Source organism: Marmota flaviventris, chromosome 6 (genome assembly GCF_047511675.1).
Source record: "Marmota flaviventris isolate mMarFla1 chromosome 6, mMarFla1.hap1, whole genome shotgun sequence".
In the NCBI taxonomy this organism is placed as follows: domain Eukaryota; kingdom Metazoa; phylum Chordata; class Mammalia; order Rodentia; family Sciuridae; genus Marmota; species Marmota flaviventris.
Window position 1 is genome coordinate 56,749,347 of NC_092503.1, and position 23,211 is coordinate 56,772,557.

A 23,211-nucleotide genomic window follows, 5' to 3' on the forward strand; every position below is an offset into this window, starting at 1 on the left:
CCACTGGGAACTGACTATAATTGTAACCTAGACCAACTGAATCAGAAACTCTACTGCTCTGGAACAGGCTATCTCAACCATGGCACTATTGCCATTTTGGACCAGATAATTCTTTGATTTGGCTGCAGAGGTGGAAAGGTTGTCCTGTCCAGTGTATCATGGTATGATGTTCAACAGCACTCCTATTCACTGGATGCCAGTAGCATTGTATCCCACTCCTCAATCCCTAATTGTGACAAAAAAAAAAAAAAAAAAAAAGTCTCCAGACATTACCAAATATCTTGAGAATCACTGCTCTACAGAGAAGTGATATGGAGTCAATGGATAAAAACCTCTATTGGAATATTAAATACCTTTAACTCATTCCAGGATTCATGCTGATTACTTTACTACAATTTATATGCATTATTACTGCCTTTACAGCAGTTATACAAAATGTAGTTCAAAGTTCAAAGCCTCATTTATGAAGTTTCTCATCTATTTCAGTAGCTTAGTACTTGGACTTGTATGTCCAGTTGTTATAATGATTCATTTGGCTGAATTTGGAACCATATTCTTTTTCAACCCAAAGGCATTTGGCAGTTAAACAGATTAAACAGTTGCATACCCATCTCTTATATGTAAACTTAGGCTTATAATTTCTTGTAAACTTAACCATGTTTGTTTCTGGGAGGCAATTATTTTATTTTTGCTGAGGTGACTGTTAAATGACAAATGAATCAACAGTGTCCTGTTATTGTAGTAAGATCAGTATTGCTTGCATTTTTTAAGTAGTACTGTACTACTTCATTATTATGTAAATATTTTCCCTTTTATTTTCATCTCTTCCAGCTCACTTGGTTTTGTTCATTTGTTTGTTTGTTTGTTTATTTATTTTTAGTAAGTTCGGGATTATTAGATATACAACAATGTATTGTATATCAATTTTATATCAACAATTAGTAGTTAATGCTAGGTTAATGTGTTAACCAGCCCTAGCTATAATATGCTTTTATTGGGGGGGGGCGGATAAAAGACCTAGAAATTATTGTTGCTGAGAATTTTACAATTTCCCACTCCTACTTGCAACTCTGCGCAACATCTCATTTACTCGTCTCTACCTTTGTAGAGTGCTCCTGATTAGTGGCTGTAGTGATAGTAATCTGGCTGTCAGATTTCTGCATATTAATGATGTTTCCTGAACCCCCCAAATCAGTGCTAGTTTCTTGTTGCTCATTGCATACCTTCTCTCTTTTACTACTCTAGGAACTATGGAAGAATCAGAGGTCCTTTTGTGTGAAAATTACATTTAGATATTATAAAACTACCTATGCCAATATGTTAATTGACAAAGAATTGCAAAGTTTTGAAACACTAGAATACTGGAAAAACATCCATTTTTAAAGGAGCACAATAAACAAGTCTGTTAATACAAAATGCAGCATGATCAGTAAAATCCTGATCATTATCTTCAAAGTGGCTTTCTACTTATGAAGCATTTCTTCCCACAAGGTCTCTTTAGGATCCAAACTATCCTTGAGTTCTTGGAGCTTTTTACATTTTAACTTTTTTCTATCTTTCACATTATTAGAAGGATATGAAAGTAACTCAAACAATGCTTCTAATCAGTTAGGAAATATCACTGTGTCATTTTCAAAGTGTTAAGATTTTGCGAACTTCCTTAATCTTGTATCTTGGTTTTGTTAGTATCTCCTTAGATTTTCTTCTACAGATATATTTTTCTATGTTTGCTTTTCATAGATGTTTTTAAAACAATTTTAAAATTCAAAAACACTATTAACATTTCTTTTACGTGATTCTTATTTGTTTTTTGGTTTTGTTCATTTGTAATAACTGCAGATTGAATCCAGGGCACTCTACCACTGAGCTACATACACTCCTAACCCTTTTTATTTTTCTTTTGAGGCATAGTCTAAGTTGCTGAGGCTGGCCTTGAACTTGCAATCTTAAGTAGGTGGGATTACAGGTATTCACCAAGAGATTAAAAATATTAATATTTGTGTGCCTGGGATACAGAGGAGCAGAAGAGAGGACACTGAGTGGAAATGCAGGAATTGAGAAAAGAGACGACTTCTTAGGTTTTAGTTAAAGGGGAAAGGCTTTATACTTATAATAGAAGCCCCCACCCATATTTATTTTTTAATTTATTTTCAGATGTTATGTTCAGAAAAATACAATATGAGATTCAAATATTTGAGTTGCAGATGAATAATATGGGAAACACTGGTAGGATAATTTTACATTTTAATAAATTCTTATTTTTACTATTAGGATTCTTAGAAATCTTGATTTTTGTGCATCATAGGATATTTGTATATATCAGTTATTACTAAAAGGAACTGAACTCATTTTTTAAAAAATAATTTTTGCAGTTCAATGGATCAAACTCAGGACATCATGCATTTGGCAGGTGTTTTATCACTGAGCTGTGCTCGAAGCCCAATATGTTTGTAAGAAATATTGGTTAATCCACAATAAGCTCATTATAAGAAGTAATAAAATGTTATTGTTAAAATTCTGTGTGGGCCCTATTTTGAGATATGTGTGATTTTAAGGACACAGCTTTTTTCCCAGTGAACATAAAAAGAAGTTTGTAGAAAATGCCACTAAAATTTTCTGTGATACATTAGCATTTTTCATGTAGCCACCATGGGCAGATTTGATAAGATGGATTCTAGATAGAATAAAATTTATCTAGAGATTATTCCAATTACTAAATTTCTCGTGATATCCCAGTCCTGGATAGTTTTACATGTTATCTAATGATTCCTTATAAGAATTAGACAAATATTGTCACTTCTGCAAATGAGAAAATGAACTCAGCTAGTAAGAATCAGTACCAGAAATTTGAACCTCTGTCTCTTCTGATTCTAAGGTGAATCTATTTTTTCATTACATCTGGAGGTCATTAACTCTGGATATATGTTAGAGTCCTGTTGGTGAGCTTTCAAAAGGTACAGATGCCAGAGAATTAGATACCCATTCACATGAGGAGGGTCTTGCACTTTGGGTTGGTTTGTTTGGTTTTGGCACTGGCTATTGACCCCAGGGGTGCATTCTTTTTTTTTTTTTTTTTTTTTTTTGAGGCAAGGCCTTGCTATGTTGCCATGCTGGTCTTGAACTGGATCCTCCTGCCTCAGTCTCCTGAGTTGCTGGGATTCAGGGTTGGGGGCGGGTGTGCTACTGCATCCAGCTGCATATTTATATTTTTATTTTTAGAAGCTCTGCTTATGATCCTGGTGAGCAGCTAAGTTTGAGAAATGTTGTATTGAGTACTGCATCTCCAGTGATCCCTGGTGAACCTTTGTTTGAAACTTTTGTTATTTGTCAGTGGTTAATCATCAGTAGTACTTTGTAATTCACATTTTATCCCCAGAAGCATAGGACATTTGTATTTGAACAATGAGAGAATATCTTCCATAATAAACATTGGAAAGGTGACAGTGAACATGATATTGGATGTCTTTTTCCTTTTAGTTCTTCCAAAAATTATAATAGATTTTTTTTTTTATCATTACTTTGGTGTGCTTTTTTGAGTAAAGTAAAAATGAAGTCGATTAGTTGTTCAGTGTGTGGCACTCTATGTATCAGAAGGTGATTCGGCTAAGAGAAGGACATTTTCTCACTTTACAATAGCTTTGAAAAGTTATAAAGCAGAATATTGTTTTAAGTATTGATTTAAAGAGGAATATAGGTAAATTGTTAGTCCTGCCCTACTGTTTTCATATATATATCTCTGAAATCTCATTTTGGCAAGCAAGTTATAGTAAATGTTGTCTTTTGGATTAAAATTTTAACATTAGTGAATGAAATAACAGAATAAGTTTTTTGTATTGTGAAATTTTTGAGTTTCTACTCTTATGTCATACAAGTTTGAAATAAACTCTTTAATTGTATTTTGAGCTGCCTTTAAAATAAACCCAGTTATTGGGATTGACTTTGGAATACATTTAAAGATGTTGTAATCTGCACTTATAGTTTATTGGCTGCTATCAATTAAAATTTATAGTCCGCTTTTTTCAGTCCTTAGTAAGATTAGTTTTATTTGTTTTCAGCAATAGTTTTTAAACATTTACAGTTTTCATAGGTAACTAATTTTTATTTTATTTATGTTATGCTGTAATAAAGCATAACAGTAATGAACCCCTCATCTTCTCAGATTAAAAAGAAACCTTTCACCCCATCCTATGAATCTCTTCTGTACTCATATATAAACGCACGCACGCACGCACGCACTTTTTTTTTGGTGGTGGAGATCATGCTAGTGATTGAACTCAGAGCCTTGAGCATGCACTCTGTTGTTGAGATACATCCTCAACTTCCCCTAATATTGTAAGATGTGTTTAGGAAATGGATGGGTTGGGGTGGAGTGATTATCTTGTCTTAAGGATAGTAGACGAGGAACTCAGATTAGCTTGCCACAACTGGAGGCCTCCCCAGATGTTGGCTTAGATTTTCTCGGACCATCATTTCTATTCCCACCACCTTTTATGAATTTCAACTGGAAATAAAGTAGTTGCAATTGATGAAATGTATATGCAACTAAATTGTACCCACAGAGTAAAAAGATCGAAACTATGGTATTTGAAAGAGTTAGAGAAAAGGCAAAACAAGACATAAAGGCTTATGGTATTGTAAAATGTTGCAGTTGGGTTGTATTAAAACTCTGTTCTCCCCAAAATGACTCACAGAGACTGTTATATAACTCCAGCAGGCAACATTCATGTAGAATTTGGTATTTCCTGGCCCTAAGCCTGGCTGAACACTAGATATCTTAGGGTGATTGGGTTTGGACAGGACTATTTTTCCATATTGGTGTTCACATTTTACTTATATAATCTAGGATGCACAGTGGTGCCTTGTTGAATCTGAGGCAGCCTAAAAGATAATGATAATAGCAAATAGTATGTAGCACTTTGTATCTATTAACCCATTTATTTCTTTCAATAGAATTATGAATATGTTATTATTATTTTCCCTTTATAGACAAAGAAATTGTATGAAGTTTCAAAAATGTCCTATTCAGTAGCTCACACAAATAGTAAATGGCAAAGCTGTGGCATAGGTACTGTGGTTCCACAGTTTTGTTTTTTTTGTTGTTGTTGTTGTTAGCTATGGCACATTTGAAATTCCCACTTTCGATTTCCATTTGCCTAAATTATTCATTAATTTTGGTATTTTATCAATAAAAAACATTGAGTATGTACTATGTGCCTTAAACTTTCTAGGACTGAAGATACAGAAGACAAGATTCTTGCTCCCATAGAACTTATCTATGGTAGTGAGACAATAAGTAATTAAGCATGGAAAAAGGGTAATTTCACATAATGATAAGTGTTTAGAAGAAAATAGCCTAATGGTATAGAGAATGATTGGAGAGTGGGGCTACTTTTACTGAGATTATGAAATAAGTTAATTTGAGGAGACAACGCTTGTGTTGAGACTTAAATAATCAGAAGGAAGGAGCTATGTGAAGATAAGAGAAGGTATTCCAGGCTTGTAAAACTGTGAGATGAGAATACCTTGGCATTTTTCTAGGACATACACGTGTGCACACACACACATCCACACACAAAATAGTGTGACTTGGAGTTCAGTAAGTAAGCAAGATACTATCTTAGTAAGTTGGAAGGTGGGTCTTGAGATCTCAGAGGAATGCATGAGCAATAAATATCCTTCCAGGGGATGGGAAGTGGCCAATAGGAGTCAGCTCCCTGAGGAAGAGGTATTTTATTTCTGACAGTATTTATTGTTTCCTGTGTGCAGAATTGGGCAGGCATCTGTCTGTCCCAGTTGTAGGCAATAAGAGGATGCAGTGATTTTTGTTTCAGTTTGTTTTGTTTTTAATGATTTTTGTACTTAAAATAACTACATTTTTCAAGTCCATCATGACATATTATTCTTTATGACCCATTAGAGAAATGTTTGAAAAATTTATTCATTAGTGATACAATTTGGTTTGTTTAAAAAGAGCACTTTAGATGCTGGGAAGAAGAGACATATGGAAACAGAAAGACCAATTATGAAGCTGCTGCACTTGTTGAAATGAGGATTGTGATTTAGATGAAAGCAGTAGCAATATTTAGATGAAAGCAGTAGCAAATTGATAATATTTAGAGTACAGATTAATTGTACTCTAAGTATTATCAACTACTGTTCTTGATGCCCATTTCCCTGGACTGTAGCTCTTGTTTTACAGGACAAAGGAATAAATGTCTTCTCCCAGTTTATCCTCAGGCATCAATAGCCTATGTCAAATTTTCCTGAGACCTGTGTTTCGTTGCTCTTTTGATTCCCTCAAACCACAAATTCCTCTGGGTCCAATCCTACTGCCAAGATGTATTTATGTACAGGATTAAAGATATTCTCCTCCAAGACTGGCACTTCTCAATCTGCCAATCCAACGCTCTTGAAATGGGTTGCATTGTATCATGAAATAGCTCTTGATGAATTTTCAGGGGCCTTAAATACTTTTCAGAGCTACTTTGCCTTAGAAGCTTTCCTCAGATATATCTGTTACTTTAAACTCTGTGCAGTAGTGCCAGTCTTTTCTGGCTCATATATAAATGTGTGGAGCAGCATCTAAGTACTGATGGATGTGCCAAGAGAAAGAGAATGCTCCTTGTCCCTAGTTCACCTCAGCTGCCTGGTTAGATGTAATTCTCTTAATTTGACTTGACTCAGAAGACAAATGAGCTCGAAGATACACCTCACTTATTTTACATCTGCTTTTGACAGCCTACCAGTAATTACTATTTATTCCCTTTTCTCTTCTCCTATTTTGCCTTACAAAGATTTTTAACATATTGCATGTGAAGAAATTAATTCAAATAAGTCTATATTTGGATACGTTTTCTGATACATATCTTGAAAACTTCTGGTTAAAGCACTACATATATTACACAACAACTTGTATTGCTGATTTGAATAATCCAGGTGGTAGATGCAAAATCTTATGAGGAGTGGATCCCCTTCCTAGTGATTTTTGAACTATTTGGTTTTCTTCTCAAAGAACAGCTTAGAGTCAGTCTTTTATATCTTGACATAGTGACGTTTATTTGGGGTGCTGTAACTGTTGTCTTTGGCATTATAAATATTCAAGACCAGTAAGTGAATACAATGTGTATGTATATAGGGGTCATCTCATCCTTTTCCTATGAGGTGCCCACCAACTGAATTAAGATTTTGTAATAATTCCTGAAGTCTCCCAATGTGTACTCCTTGTCTTCCATGGGGATTTCAAGCACATTTTGGCACATGAGTGTTGAAAATAATTTTGCCTGAAGTTCTTTCTTCCCATAAAGCTTAAGTAGAAGAATCCTTCAAATTTGCCTTTTTTTTTTTTTTTCCATGTAAGGAACAGAGAATAAAAGTCTAATGTACCTTGAGATAATCTGAAATTCTTTTTTGTTTGTTTGTTTGCTTTTGTTTTTATGGTGCTGGGGACAAATCAGGTCACATGCATGCTAGGCAAGCACTCTATCACTGATCCTGATTATTTTTTCTGTATTAAATTTTTTTTTCCAAGATCAATATAAAAGCTTAATGCAGTAGAAAGTAAGGAACAGTTCATGGCCACTAAGATTTTTGAGGAATTCTATTTTTAATCCTTTTAAAAAACAGATGCAATGTTTTTGGTGTGGGGGGTATTCCTGGGGATTTAACACACAGGCACTTAACCATGGAGCCACATCCCCAGTCCTTTTTATGTTTTACTTTGAAACAGCATCTCACTAAGTTGCTGAGGTTAGCCTCGAACTTGTAATCCTCCTGTCTTAGCCTCCCAAGCCCCTTGGATTACAGGCATGTGCCACTGGGCCTGGCTTAGAGGTAATATTTCTACAGAACAGTCCTTCAATTTTATAATCCTTGCATTAATAGCATTCTTGAATTTCAAAAAGAAAACTATCAGTTACATTGCTAGTAAGTCTGATAGAAAGTGTATTTGTTCTTTCTTTCTCCTATTATATGAATAATCTAAACAAATGCTAGTTTATATCTTTTCCTACCTAGTTTTTTTTAATTGTGTTTTGCAGGAGAACTAAATAAATTTGGAAGTTGTTGAAATTGATGTACATATTTAATAGATGCATAGTTGTATGTGGTTAAAAATGAATAGCCAAAGGTCATTATGGTATAAGTACTGTGTGTTCTTGATGGCCAAAGAAACAAATCACTAATTTTATGACTTAATTATAATAATGAATAGTATAGTTTCAGTATTTAAACTGTTGCTTGAAAGCAGTTCAGTATATTCTTAATTCATTAATATTTAGGAAAATAGTAAAAATTTTGTTCTTAAACCTTTATTGATTAAAGTAGATACTGATATTATAAAGTCCAGTTTGAAAGGCAATTGGTTATATACACAATTTTAGAGCTAATTTTCTTTAACTGCTATCTGTATCTTACTTGATAATAAACAAGTAATAAAAGTTAATTTATTCTTAGTGTGCTTTTCATATTGCTTAGAAAATGCCAAAAATTTTTATATGGGATTATAACCTTTTATAAGAAGATTAAAAACTGATACAAGTACAGATCTTTTATCATGTCTTTCTTCTTTTGAAACATAGTTGTCTGTCTGGGTCCAATCAGGAGATAGAAACTACACATTGGGTTGAACAGGGTAAGTTTTGTAAAGAATGATTAAACCCTGATAAAAGAGTGACTTTAAGACATAGGAAAGTATATATGGTACCTAGGACTGGTAGAGAAAGGACAAACTTCAATGGGCCCCTTCCTTAAGGCTGGGATTCAGATCTCAGTGGGGAAAGGTATAATTCAATCTACCAAATTAAAGGGTACCATTGTACCTTGGTCAGAGCTAGTTCATAGGCAGTTGGGTAATATAGCATGTAGAGGGGAAGGAACCCTTTGAGCCACCTGTATGCCTCTGCAGGCAGGAAGTCTTGAGAGGGTTGGATTTTGTGTTGAGAGGGAAGATTATTGCTAGGCAGGGCCTATACTTCCAGGTCCTTGAGAAGACTGCACATCTGGGCATGTGTGTGAGGCAGCCTTCACTTGATGTTCTTACCTCAGTACCACTGATCCACTATGCAGTAGTTGGAAACTACAGAACTGCCTTTGCCCTATAATCTCCTTTGAACACTCATTGCTGAGAAACCTTCAAGTAGTTGTTACTGTAGAGAATCTCAAAATATTTGTGTCCATGTGGGACTGTATATGTTGAAGGGAGAATTTGAAACTGAAGATTATTAAATTTGTAACTGTCATAGTCAAGTTTCCATTCGTCCTTTCCCCAGTTTTTGTACTTTCTTGCAGTACATATTTGCAACCTCTTTTGACTAATTACTTTTCTGCATCTTTTATTGTTTGTGATTGTTTTTCTTCTTTTAGCACTGTTGACATCTGGGGTCAGGATAATTGTATTGGGAGGCTGTCCTGTGTATTATGGTAGGCTTAGCAGCATCTCTGGCCTCTATCCCTAAATGCTAATCACACATACATCTCCTCCTGCCTGTACATGGTTCACATTGTGTTTTGTTTTGCTTTTTGGTACCAAGATTGAACCCAAGGGTGTTTAGCTACTGACATCTCCCCAATCTTTAAAAAAAAATTTTTTTCCTCAAATTTTGAGACAGAGTCTCCCTAAGTTGCTTAGAGCCTTGCTAAGTTGCTGAGGCTGGTTTCAAATCTGCAATCCTCCTGCGTTAGCCTCCCAAGCTGCTAGGTTTATAGGCATGCACCCACCACACTGAGCTCCGCAGCAAAAAGGTCTCCAAATGTTAAGAAAATCCTTTGGAGATCAGCATTTTCCTTGGTTGAAAACTTATTGTAGCCTGTGTTGTTCTCTCTTTTAGAAGCAATTTTAATATCTGTTTTAATGAGGGTTTGCTAGTGTTTTTTTTTTTTTTAAACAGGCTCAGTTTTAATAGAGAAGGAATCTTAATTATGAAACTTATTTTTAGAAGAGGCATTAGAAACTAACACCTTTTAAAAAGTATCTTATGTGAATTAAGGTGGAATTTTAAGTGGATTTTGTTTCTAATAACCTTGATATTTGGTTGCAGGGCTAGGATTAGAGAATTCCGTTTTTTAAAATGAAATATTATATTTGTAGTGTTTTAGTATATTCATTCTTTGATTCAAGAGCTTATGCTCTGCCTTTACCATGCAAGGTGCTAGAGATTAAATGACAATACACTGAGTGAAATTTTTCAAGTATGCATGAAGAATCATTTAGTTGTCACATTCTTGCCTTGATTCTTTTTTTTTAAAAGATTTTTAAAAACATGGATACAATATCTTTATTTATTTTTTTTAATGTGGTGCTGAGGATTATACCCAGTATCTCACAAGTACGGACCCTAGCCTCTTGCCTTGATTCTTGATGGTAAAACAAAACAAAACAAAACATTTTTTAAACATTAAAATATAATTTCTTCCTATATGAAATGACCGTGTTAAAGGTGCTACTCTTAGGTTTAAGGTATAGTTTTGCAACTGGTGGTATTTGAATCAGAAGATCCACATTCTGGCCTTGTTCCTTATTAAGCATCTTCATCATTTGTGAAACTGTACTTGATTAACTAGATTCAAAATCCCTAACCTACAATTTCTAATATGTCATGAGTAGTCCCCCAGGTTAGAGTTGAAGATGAGACCAGGGAAGGCCTAAAAGCCAGTCATAGTCTTCTAGCACTTATGTTCTGGGTACAAGAAGAAACAATTTTACTTTTATATAGTTATGAAAGCTTAAGCAATTAAGATTGCTTGTAGATTAATTGGAGACAAGTCTAGCAGTAGAGTAAGGGCTCAAACAGTGAGTTGGCCTGAAATTCTTGACTTCTTTACCTGCTTTACAGATTTTTGGCCATGATAAAAATTTCTGACTATGGAAAACATTTTATTGTAAGGATTCTAGAAAGGAATTGCTTAAGAAATAGTATACAGAATCAGAGAAAAGTTTGTAGTTACATGTTGGATGAGGGGCTTGTATCCAGAATATATAAAGATTGCTTAGAACTTAATAGCAAAAAGAACACAATTTAAAATGGAGTAAAGGATTTAATAGATAATTTTCTAAAGAAGAATGTACTACTGGTCAATAAACACATGACAAGATGCTTAGCATTATTTGTTGTTAGGAAAGTACAATTCAAACCCATAGTGAGATACTACTTTATACTCACTTGGATGACAGAGTATGAAATACCAGAAATTAAAGTGTTGGCAGGAATGTGGATAAATTGGAACCCTCATTCATTACTTGGGGGGAATGTAGAGTGGTTCGGTCATTATGGAAAACAGGTTGGCAGTTCCTCAAAACATAGCAGTTAAACAGAACTTCCGTAAGATGTAGCACTTTCATTCCAAGGTAAATATCCCAAAGAACTGGAAATGCATGCTCACACAAAAATTGTGCATGAACATTTTTTGTTGTGTTTTGTTTTCCCACCTCACGATCCTCCTGCCTTAGCCTACCATATCTGGTGCATTAATGTTCTTAATAATAATATTTCTAATACCCAAAAGTTCAAAAAATATTTTATTGAAAAAAACTCAGATTTTTTCAGGTGATTGATAAAATCTTGTAACTCCATGTGGTGGAATGGTTTTTGGGCACAAAAACAAATGAGATTCTGATATATGCTATAGGAAAAATGAACAATATGTTGCATGGAAAAAAATGAAAAGACTGCATATTGTGTGATCCACTTATATAAAATATTCTGAACTCTATTGAGAAACCACTGAATTCTAAACATTAGAGGGTAAACAGTATGGCATGCACATTATGTCTCAGAAATGTTTTAATGAACCTAAATAATAAAAAAGATTAATCAGTGTGAGATTATGCTATACAATAGACATTTCACAAGTACAGTTATTTTTAATTTTTTCTGTACTGGAGATTGAACCCGGAGATGTTTTACTACTAAGCTACATCCCCAGACCTTTTTTTCCTTTGAGACAGGGTCTCACTAAGTTACCCAAGCTGGCCTTGAACTTGGAATCATCCTGCCTCAGCCTGCTGAATAATTGGGATTTATAAGTGTGTACCAGTATGCCTAGCACCAAGTTCAGTGTTTGGCTTTGTTTCTGTATGCACATTCTGGCTAACGTTTAGTTTACTTAAGTCTGTCCGTTTATAGTTGAACAGTTGCATTGAGATCAGGAGAGTCAAATTATCTTTCCATACCTGGCCATCATAACACAAATAGTCACATATCTGTTTAGGGTTTTTCTTATAAGAAAAAATGTAAATAGGAAGAGGAAAAATTATGTAGAAAATTTAACTTTATATCTTTATGTTTAATTATGGAAAGATAAGATTAGTTAATTATAGTTTATTGAAATTTCTAGGAGATATTCATGTCTTCATGTGAGATATTCCATTAGAATGTTCATTTTAATAACACAGTTTATATCATTTCAGACAGATTTGACCAATTTTGGGCCATCAATCGGAAACTTATGGAGTATCCTGCAGAAGAAAATGGATTTCGTTATATCCCTTTTAGAATATATCAGGTAAGAAGTAACATTTTGAAAAATACTAAGTTGTGAAAGCCTCAGACATCTTACTTCTTGAAGCAATCCTGGTCCAAAAATCTGTTGTGTAGTATCTGAAAGTTTGTTTTTCAGATCTGACTTTTGGTGGCAATTATATTAGAGATTGACTTGTGTGCAGTTACTACTCAATATTCAAAGTTTTTGTATTGGCAGAATTACCTACTTGCTAAAATTTATCAGTGACCCCTAAGTCAGTACTTGAAACACTTTGCAATTTTACAAGATGTGCAGTGGAGTTAAAAATATAATTTGCCTGATGTGCATGTTCCAAGCTGACGTTAAACAAAGCAACACTTTGTCTTCTTGTTCACCTTTCATAGTATAAACAAGAGTCCTTTTCATAGTCTGTTCAGTCCATTTTTTTTTCCTGTTCCTTTTGGGGGTATGGGAGGGTTGTTTTTTTTTTTTGGTTGGTGATTTTTGTGCTGTATAGAATGTACTCTAGGCACAGTGTAGTTTTTGTTTTTTAATATTTTGTTGTTATTGTTATAGATGGACACAATACCTTTATTTTATTTTTCTGTGGTGCTGAGGTTCAAACCCAGTGCTTCACGTGTGCCAGGCAAGTGCTCTACCACTGAGCCGCAACCCCAAACCCGTGGTGTAGTTTTTAAACAGAAATGTACTTAAAGCAAGATTATGTATTAGGTGATGAATATGTCGTAACAAAAGCTCTCAGAAACATAACATCATTTCTCTTAGGCCCAGTAGTTCAGTATTTGCTAACTCAGTGTTTTAAGTCACTTTTTATAGAATATAACTATTACAAATAAAAGGATTGCATTCATTTTATATGGTGAATTCTTGGAATTGTACAACAAAATAGACAGTAAGTAGCTTTGCAGGTCTTCATTACAGCAAATATATAGGAGGTAAAGAACTATAATATTTTGTATAGTACTTAAAAATTCAGTGTGCTTGGGATATAATATAGCAAATACTAAATACTTATTGAGGGCCTGGGGTTGTAACTCAGTGGATGAATGTTTGCCTAACATGTGAGGTCACAGGTTTGATCCCAAGCACCACCAAAAAATAAATAAATAAATTATCGAATTAATGATATTCTAGAAAGCAAATTACCTGCTATCATGGGAAATCATTTAAGAACAGAGAGTCTGCTCTGGTTAAGTCATCACATAACTATATTCAAAGAGGAAGACCAATCGCCTGATTAAAAATTAGCAAATAAAGTCTCAGAATACTGAAGGAATAAAATACCTTTTTATTCAATGCTGCAGGTATAATTTCCAAGGGGTTGATACTTTTCTTGAAGTCAGGATTGCTATGTTCCTAGTCTGGGTCCAGCATCTAGTAAAGTACCCAGCATGTGAATTTTTAACTTGGTAATCATTTATTGTTGATCTTCTTTTCATTTTATTCTATCATAATCTCCATACTAACTTACCATAAGGCATTTCTACAGCCTAACAAAGTATTTTATTTATGGAATTTAGTTGAACAAAGTATGTAACTTTAAATGACTTTAAAGACATTTTCAAAAGAAGAGTTCCAAAATTGTTTTCAGATTTGTACTTCCTAGCACTTAGAAGTGTATTGTTCAATTCTGGTGTTTACATTTAATGATACTGTATTTTCCTTATGTAATTACTTTGAGTTCCCATAGGGATAGTGTATTATATTAATGCTTAATGTAGGGATTATTATTGTCAGAATAATAGTGCAGATATAGAGAAGAGAGGTCTTCCTTTTTGGTATATCATTGTATTCTGGTGGAAAATTGTCAGTTCGTATCTCTTACTCTTGTTTATTATAATGCAGAAAGAAGTGGAGAATGGGGTTAGGAGGAAAAAGAAAATGTGTATGCATGGGAAAAATGGTTTTTATAAAAATTCCATAATTAGTAAGTGAGAAGGTAGAGAATTCTCAAAATTTGCCTTACAAAACCTGGCTGCCAGTGCTTCTTGCCTGATCTTTCCAGTGTCAAGACAGTTGGGCATTTTGTCTTTAAAAGAAAGAGACTGAAGTTTTTAAGTGACCTACATAACTTTCCTTTTGGCTTTATACCCAAGTGTGTTGTGTAACATGAATATAACAATTTAGGTCTTCCAGTTTTTACTAATTTATCATATCCTGACTTTCTTCATTTCCCTATTTTACATTTTATTTTATTTTGGTTTTTGGGTACCAGGAATTGAACCCAGAGGCACTTAACCACTGAACATATTCAGCCCTTTTTTAATTTTTATTTTGAGACAGGATCTCTCTAAGTTGCCAAGGGTGGTTTGAATTTGCAGTCCTCCTGCCACCACTCTCGGCCCTATTTTATGTTTTTAAATGTCCATGCATGTTCTGACCAAAGAGAGATGGAGTCCTGTTTTCTTTCTTTTTTTTGATTATATGATCTCTACTTAACATTAGATTTCTGTTGCTAACTTTTGATTAGTTTATATGTTTGATATTTTGTTTTTGAGTCTAGCTTTTTATTTATATGGCATTTCGATTGTTACCTTTTATTTAATATTTAGTACTGTAGTCTTTGAGATCTTTAGTTAGTAAAGAAGATGTAAAGAAACCCTGAAAATCCATGTTATTAATATACAAATGAAGGGAATAATTTTCACTAAAATACTTATTTTACTCTGCAGAATCCTAATAGAATTCCTGTACAGCAAGGAGTGAGCAAGGGACCCTGAGCATGCTTGAGAGAGGCCCATTTTATCATGTTGAAGTCTCAAATCTGTCTTAGGAGGTAGGAATCATTATCTCATTTCTAAAAAATGAGGAAATGGAAGGTCAGCGACCTTTATATCACTTGCTCACTATCAAAGAAATGAAAGAATCTAAACTTAGTTCTGATTTGTGAACTTTTTGTTGTTGTTGTTTGTACTAAGGATTCAATCCAGGGTTGTTCTTCTACTGAGCTACTTACTCAGCCCTTTTAATTTTTTTTAAGTCAAGTGCTCGCTAATTGTTGAGACTGGCCTCAAACTATGCAGTTTTACTACTTTAGCCTCCAAATAGCTGGGGTTAAAGGTGATCTCCACCATGTCCAGCTTATCATAATTTTCCTTTATATATTATGACAAAAAGTAAAGTTCACCTTACATTGATAGGAAACTAGAACTTTGGCAGTGTTCTTTAAAGATTGGCTTTTGTAAAGATTATGTAGAACTACTTATTTTTCATCTGGAAAATGTTTATTTATAGGCTCAAAATGATTATAACCAAGTGACAGAATTATAGTGGTAAAAGTTAAATTCCTCTAGAAACTGTCTAGAGATGTTGCAGACCATGTTTCTGTCATTTACATAACAGTTTGGTTTGGTGTGTGAGTTTCAGGTTTGTGTTCCTGAAATCCAGGTGCTTTAGTATTAGCCAGTATTCTAGAAATGAGGTTAATGGCAGGAAGTGTTACAGAAATGTAACCAATATGTTATTTATGATAGCACATTTAAATAGATGGTGATTAATGAGAGTATCTGTCAGAAAGATTTGTAAAATGACCATAAATTCCTTAGATATTGGTATTTCTCTTGTAGAATGAACTTAACCTATTGTTTCAGTTTTTTAAAGAAGGAACAGATTCATAAATGTTATCCTGTCAATATATTTTGAGTAAAAAGTTTTCTCTGATTTGCCTTATATGAGTTTATTTACTCACAAATATTTGCATTTCCATGCCCTGTGCTATACACAGGGAAGTCAAGTGGTGGTTAATATTATATATATCATTCCTGAGAGGTTGAAAGAAACTAATCAACTTCAGTATACAGATATAACACTGCAACTGTGATTTCTGTGAATAGATACGTAGTGTAATAAAATTCTAATGCTCCTGGGGGAATTTGAACTAGTTTGGGAAGACAGAGGAGGCTGATTCGAGGAAACCTTGTGTTTCTTAGGGTAGGCAGAAAGTCTGGAGAAGAACATTGTAGGCAAAGGGGACTTTGAGACAGAGGACCTCTTGAGTATCAGGAGTTGTGGGGAAAGAGGCTGCAAAGGTACAGATTAGACCATATTACCATGTTTTCTCTTTATTCTGGAAGGAATGGAAAAATCTTAAGATAAATTTTAATAATTTGAATATCCATTCATACTTATTCAACAAAGATCATTATGCCATCTCCTCTCTTTTCCATGTTGTTTTTGAGGTTATAAACAAATTTAGGAACTTTTCTTAGGAACCACCTAACAATGTTATTTTCAGTTTTAAACAAAACACAAAGCTGATTAACGGTGTTTGTTTCCTCTTACATGATTAGATGGTTCCCACTTATCCTTAGAAGAAGTTCTTCATCAGTTATGTAATAATACAAAAAGTGGAATTTTGAGTTTAGATTTGTTCTCTTTCATAATCATCAGAGCTCTCTGTTCTTTCTCATTTACTATTTTATGTTCATTTGTCATTAAACCCCCATTAATATTTTAATTTGATCAGGTTTACTGGCTATTTTTACTTTTACAAATCTACTTACTTTCTATTGTGATGTGCTAAGATATATTTAAGAATCTAAATATTTAGCAATTTCAGAGGAGAAAAAGTATATTTTTAAAAATGGAAACTAGGATGTCAGGGATTAACTGGGCACTTCCTAAACTGAAGAAGTCAAATTTTAGGCTCTTTTTTCCCCCCAGAATGTTAATTTATTAATATTGAAATGTGAGAACAGTAGAGATGTGTGGCAAATTATGGCCATGTCTTTAGGATTCCTCCTCCAATATTATAGCAGTGGTAGTGAGAAATTATAAACTCTAATCTTCTGTTATTTTACATTTTGATTAATACCTTGCAATAACATCTAACAGAAAAGCCAAAGACCAATAGGAGGTTCATATTAGTTATTTAGTAAACCAAATATTGATGCTTTCAGTTTTAGTTTTTGATTATTTCAAAAAGACACATTTTATAATTTGTAATATACTTTGTACAGAGATTTTAAATATGTTTAGGAGAATATAATACTAATATTCTCTGTTCTACTTATAATTATATATTACTTGGTTTAAAAATAATTTAAATTTTTTCCATAAGAAAAAAATTTTAATCTGGTAACATAAAAATCTACAGCCCCACTTCACCCTGCCCTAGTCCTCAGGATTGATCCTAGGAACTCTGTGAAAGCTAGACAGGCATCCTACCACTGAGTAACATCTCTACCCCTTTTTCCTTTTATTGAGGCAGTATGTCTCTAAGTCATCCATGCTATGCTGTCCTTGAATTTGTAATCACCTTGCTTTGGCCTCCCCAAGTAGCTGGGATTACAGTTGTATGCCACCATACCAGGCAAACTTGATACTCTTTTAGCATTTACCTATTGTCCCATTCTGTTTTTTTCTATAAATTTTACTACATCAAGTACTTCATGTAAGGGGAATCTTATATTACTTTTTTTTTTTTTTTTTGGACTGGCTTATTTCATTTGACAGAATGTTTTCTAAGTTCGTAAAGGCTCATTAGAATTTTCTTCTTTCCTCCCTTCCTTGTTTTCAGTGCTGGGAATTGAATTCAGGACCTGTGCATGCTGGACAAGTGCTCTTCAAATGAATCACACCTTAATTACTAGAGTTTCCTTTTCTTAAGGTTCAATAATCTGTTGTATGAATATAAAAAATTTTGCTTGTGCATTCATCTACCTGAGTTGCCTCTACCTTTTGACTCTTGTAAATAACTGTGAGCATGGGTGTTTCCTATTCTTGAGAAAAACAGAATATGTATGTATTATCTTTTCACATGTGCACAGAGAGGGAGAGAGAGATTTTTAAGGAATTACCTCACATGATTGTGGAGACTTGGTGAGTCCAGCATTTGATCAATGAGGGATAAGTTAGCAGACTGGGGAGATTTAGTTTAGAGATACAATTGAGTTCCAAGGCTGCCTGCTAGTTGCATTCCTTCTTGCCTGCAGGAGATGGTCTTTGTTTTATTAAAGCCTTCAATTGATAACATACTCACATTGGAGATTATAATCTGCTGTAGTGAAAATGCACCCATTTTTAAAATTTAATGCAATTTTTGTTGTATTTGGATCGAATCCAAGGCCTTGCACTTGCTAGAGAAGTTCTCTACCACTGGGCCACAAACTCAGCCATGAAGGTTCACCAATTTAAATGCTTGTCTTCTTCCAAAGAAACATTTAAAAAAAATATCTGGGCACTTCTTTTGGGTATTTGCATATAGGTAGAGTTTTGGGATCATATGGTGTTGTTTTTTTTTAATTTTTATTTGTTATTTTCTGTGTGTATGTGGGTGTGTTTTTAAGGAGTGGCCATTTTAACCTTGGTAGATATGGGCTATAATCCCTGGTGAAGTTGTGAATTTTTTAATGTGCTTGTTATTGTAAATCTTCTTAGGAACATCTTTTCAAGACATTTTTGTTGCTGCTTTTTGGATGGGAGGGAGCATATTGAGCTATTCTGTCTAATTTATTCTTTCAATGACTAAAGCATTCACTATTTGTGTGTACTGTAATGTGTTCCATATTTTTACTGATGAGTTTTCTCTTTATTTCCAGTTTTTACCGCTATAAGCAGGGCTTTAGTAAATAGCATTATGTTTTCTTTCACATAGGAAATTAACACTCAAGAATGGTTTCAGCATTGTAAGGTAGAGACTTTTATTTATGTATTTATTTATTTATTTTTGTGGTGCTGGGGATTGAACCCAGGGCCTTGTGCAGGCGAGGCAAACACTCTACTAACCAAACTGTATCCCCAGCCCATAAGGTGGAGACTTTTACATAAAATAAGTTTGCTATATTATTTTCCAAATACATAATGAAGTTAAATTTCCAACAAAAATATGGGGGTGTGCTTCTCCTCTTACCTCTCCCTCAATAGAGCATCAATGACTTTTTTCTTCAATTAGTGTTTCTCACACCGAATGAATTTATAAATGTACGTAACCCTTGTTAGCTGTTTGGATTTGTTTTTATGTTAAGTTTTAAAATCCTTTTGCCAAATATGCCCTTTTTCTTAGTGGTATATGGATTTTTTTCTCTTAAGAAGATCCCTTTCGGGCTGGGGTTGTGACTCAGCGGTAGAGCACTCACCTAGCACGTGCAAGGCCCTGGGTTCGATCCTCAGCACCACATAAAAATAAATAAACAAAATAAAGGTATTGTGTACAACTAAAAAATAAATATTAAAAAAAAAGAAGATCCCTTTCCAGAACATAATATATGAGATAGGGTTCTAGCTTTATTTTCATCCAAATAACAACTGATTATTATCTAAACAAGAGTTAGCAGACTTTTTCTTTAGAGGAGCAGAGAGTAAACATTTTCAGATTTGTGGACCAGATGGTCTCTTTTGCAACTGTGTGACCCTGTGGCACGAAAGCATCCATAGTTTGCTAATGATAAGCATGACTGTCCCAGTAAAACTTCAAAAACAGTTGAAGGGCACATTTTAGCTTGTGGGCCATAGCTTTTTCACTCCAAAAATAAGCTATCGTTTTTATACTGGCTAAGCCGTCTACTTCTGCTTAATATTAAAGTAGTTTGGCTACTGGAATCTATTTCTGTATGCTATATTACATTTTTTTCAGTATATTTAACATTTTTTAAGTTTAATTTTTATTTTACTTTTAGCGTTTTGATTTTTGCTGCAGCAATTGATTTCTTTCCCTGTTTATACTTTTCTATTGTTATTCTTATTCATAGAGAGGGGGTACCAGGGATGGTACTCATGGGCACTTTACCACTGAGCCATATCCCCAGCCCTGTTTTGTATTTTGTTTAGGAACAAGGTCTCACTGAGTTGCTGAATGTCTCGCTTTTGCTGAGGCTGGCTTTGAATTCACAATTCTCCTGCCTCAGCCTCCTCAGCCACTGGGATTACAGGAATGTGCCTGGCTTCATTTTTCCACATGGCTTTTAAAATTGTTTTATTCAAGACCCCATCGTGTCCTTTTTAATTATAAGCAGAAATTAGTTAACTTTAATTTTCCTTTTTTATAATTTGCTTTACATTATCTTCCATACAAAATATGTTTATCATATTAGAATTTTGTTTGTTATATTTGTGTTATGTTCTTTTACGTATAGATTTGAAGGTTTTATTCAGGTAGGCTCTGTGTCATTAAATTCATTTTCTAGATTTTTTTGTAGATTTTTAAAAAATTTAAAAATCATTCAATTTCTGTGTATTAATGGCATCACCTAAACAAACAAACAAAAATGACTCATTTTTTACCATTTCTTTTCTTGCTTTATTGCATTGATAAGACCTTTGAATTTAATGATGGTGGAATGTGGTGATCATTATTATCCAAAGTACACGTATGAAGACACGAGTTGGTGTGATATACTTTGTATACAACCAGAGATATGAAAAATTGTGCTCTATCAAGAATTGAAATGCATTCTGCTGTCGTATATAAATAAAAAAAATTAATTAAAAAACACAACAATACCATTGAATAATGATGTCTTAGACATTTCTGTTCAGTTTTTGGAATTAATGGATTTAGTTCTAATTTTTAATGTTTCATCATAATTTTATTCTAGAATGTTTATTAGAAACGAGGGCTAAATTATTTGCTAGTTTGAGATTGCTATTTTTCCTTTTTGTCCTTTAAATTTAGTACTCTGTTTTTAGTCCATTGATATTGACCCTCCCTTTACTGAGGGTCATTATCCTGTTGTTATAATACTCTTGTATTCATCAAGATACTGTTCTTTTACTGCTTTTCCTCCCCATAAGATGAAACTTTAGAATACTTTCCTTTCCTACACTTCCTCAGTCTTCCACTTGCAGAGACGTGAACTTGTGTGCTCCCCAGGCCTAGGTTTTGCTGCAGTTTAGTATCTTCAGTTTTAGGCCAATTTTAGATTTTCCTCTGCAGATTTTATCTCCTATTTCAAGGATATCTACTTAGAATTTATATTTCGTATCTGAAAATATTCTAGGTGTCATTTTCTGAAAGGGTCTTGGTAGAAATCTATATATTCCCTGGTCTTCTCTTTCTGTCTCAAAAGTAGAAAGAATTCAGCCTCTTAAATTCTCCTTTTCCTCAGGTTTTGGTGATTCACATGCACAAGTTCACCCAGAAAGAACACTGCAGAGGTTTCCAGCTCTCTCTAGGTTAGGCTCTGCCCTAACCTCAACAGCTGCCTAGATAAAGAGAACTGATGTATGGGATAGGAGATGAAATTAGAAAAAATGTTAAAGGGGAATATAATAAGCTTCTCCCAAATTCCCAAGTATATTGTCAATTGTTTTTCAGTCAAAGAATTATATAGCAGTAACTCTTGGGAAAAGTATGTTTGATACTTAATTCACACCATACCTATCTCAGTAGCATATTAAGATATATGTTGGGAATCTGGGTTTAAAATATGATTTGTATCTCATATGTAAAGAATGATAACAAACTGTGAAGTGATTGCTCAGTTCTTTTTTTTTTAATCTTTATTTTTTTTTATTTTATTGATATGTGGGCTGAGGATCGAACCCAGTGCCTTGCACATGCGAGGCGAGTGCTCTACCACTGAACCACAACCCCAGCCCTCAGTTCTTAAAAGTAGTTTATTTCTGATCTGAGCGAAGATAACTGACATGTTGAAGAAAAGTCATTCATTTTCATGTTTTTGTAATAATAGTAATCTCAAATTATGAAGTTAATTTTATTTCCTGTCAGAGTGCTTTACATATTAAACATGCAAGAAGTCTTCTTTAGTATACATAGAAAAGAAGCAAAGTCTCGGTGCTGTGCTTATATCTTCACTTACTTCACATTGCCTTTCACATAATAAAGGCTGCGTAAAAATACAAAGTATATGTACAAAACTAAGGAAGTCTTAACCACTTGTGAGAGTGTTTATTCTGGGCTCATAATGTAATGTATCATAACATTCATACCATATATTCTTTTTGTAAAATTTTGGGCTGAATTATCAGATAATCATACTCATTTTCTACTAATGCTCTCAAGTTATAAACAACACAATATGGGATATAAAATAATTTTTAAAAATCACTTCATATTTTATATTGGTAAGCATTCTGCAAAATACTTCCATATCACCTTATTTAATCTTAAGAACATCTTTATTGGATAGACAAAGGAACCTCTTTTTTTTTTGGTAGCAGTTACTGATGAAAGACAATTAGGTAGTGGAGTACAGTCTATAGTGAAGATCTTTCTCAAAATAATACTTATGGCATATGCATATTATTAAGGAATATATTCCTTGCAAGATGAAAAATATGTTTACTGAGGCTTTAGTGGTAAATAAGATTAATGTTTTTGGAAAATTTTTGATGGATTGGTGTTTAATCTTTAAAAATTTGGTAGAAGGCACCAGTGATACCATCTGGTCCTACAAGTTTATTTCCAGGAATTATTTTTTATTTGGGGCATTTGGGGGTTGAACCCAGACCTTTTACTCGTTAATCACGTGTTTTCCAGTGAACTGTATCCCCCCCCCCAAAGTGTGTATTTGTTTTAATTACTATTTCAGTTATTAAAACAAATACAAATACCTATAAGGTATTTTCAGATTTTGTATTTTTCTTGAGTTGTGGGGAGACAGAGGGAGATGCCCCCTTCTTTTTATTTCTGATTTTAGTAATTTTTTTTTATTTTTATTTTTTGGTTACCACTGAGCTAAAATCCCTGCCTCCCCTCTACTTTGTTTTTGTTTGTTTGTTCTTTCGGAGACAGGATCTCTAAGTTGCCTGAGTTGGCCATGCATTTATGATCCT

The 23,211-nt window shown here is 33.8% G+C and overlaps 1 protein-coding gene across 2 annotated transcripts in view; it reads left to right on the top strand.

The window, feature by feature from the left end:
- Atg5 (autophagy related 5) overlaps window positions 1–23,211 on the top strand; it is a 118,913-nt gene that overhangs the window by 60,629 nt on the left and 35,073 nt on the right. Inside the window, exon 6 of one of the 2 annotated variants that reach the window (XM_071613172.1) lies at window positions 12,404–12,498. In XM_071613172.1, coding sequence (XP_071469273.1) covers window positions 12,404–12,498 — 95 coding nt within the window. The remainder of the gene's footprint in view (window positions 1–12,403; window positions 12,499–23,211) is intronic. The other variant, XM_071613173.1, reaches the window with a different exon arrangement.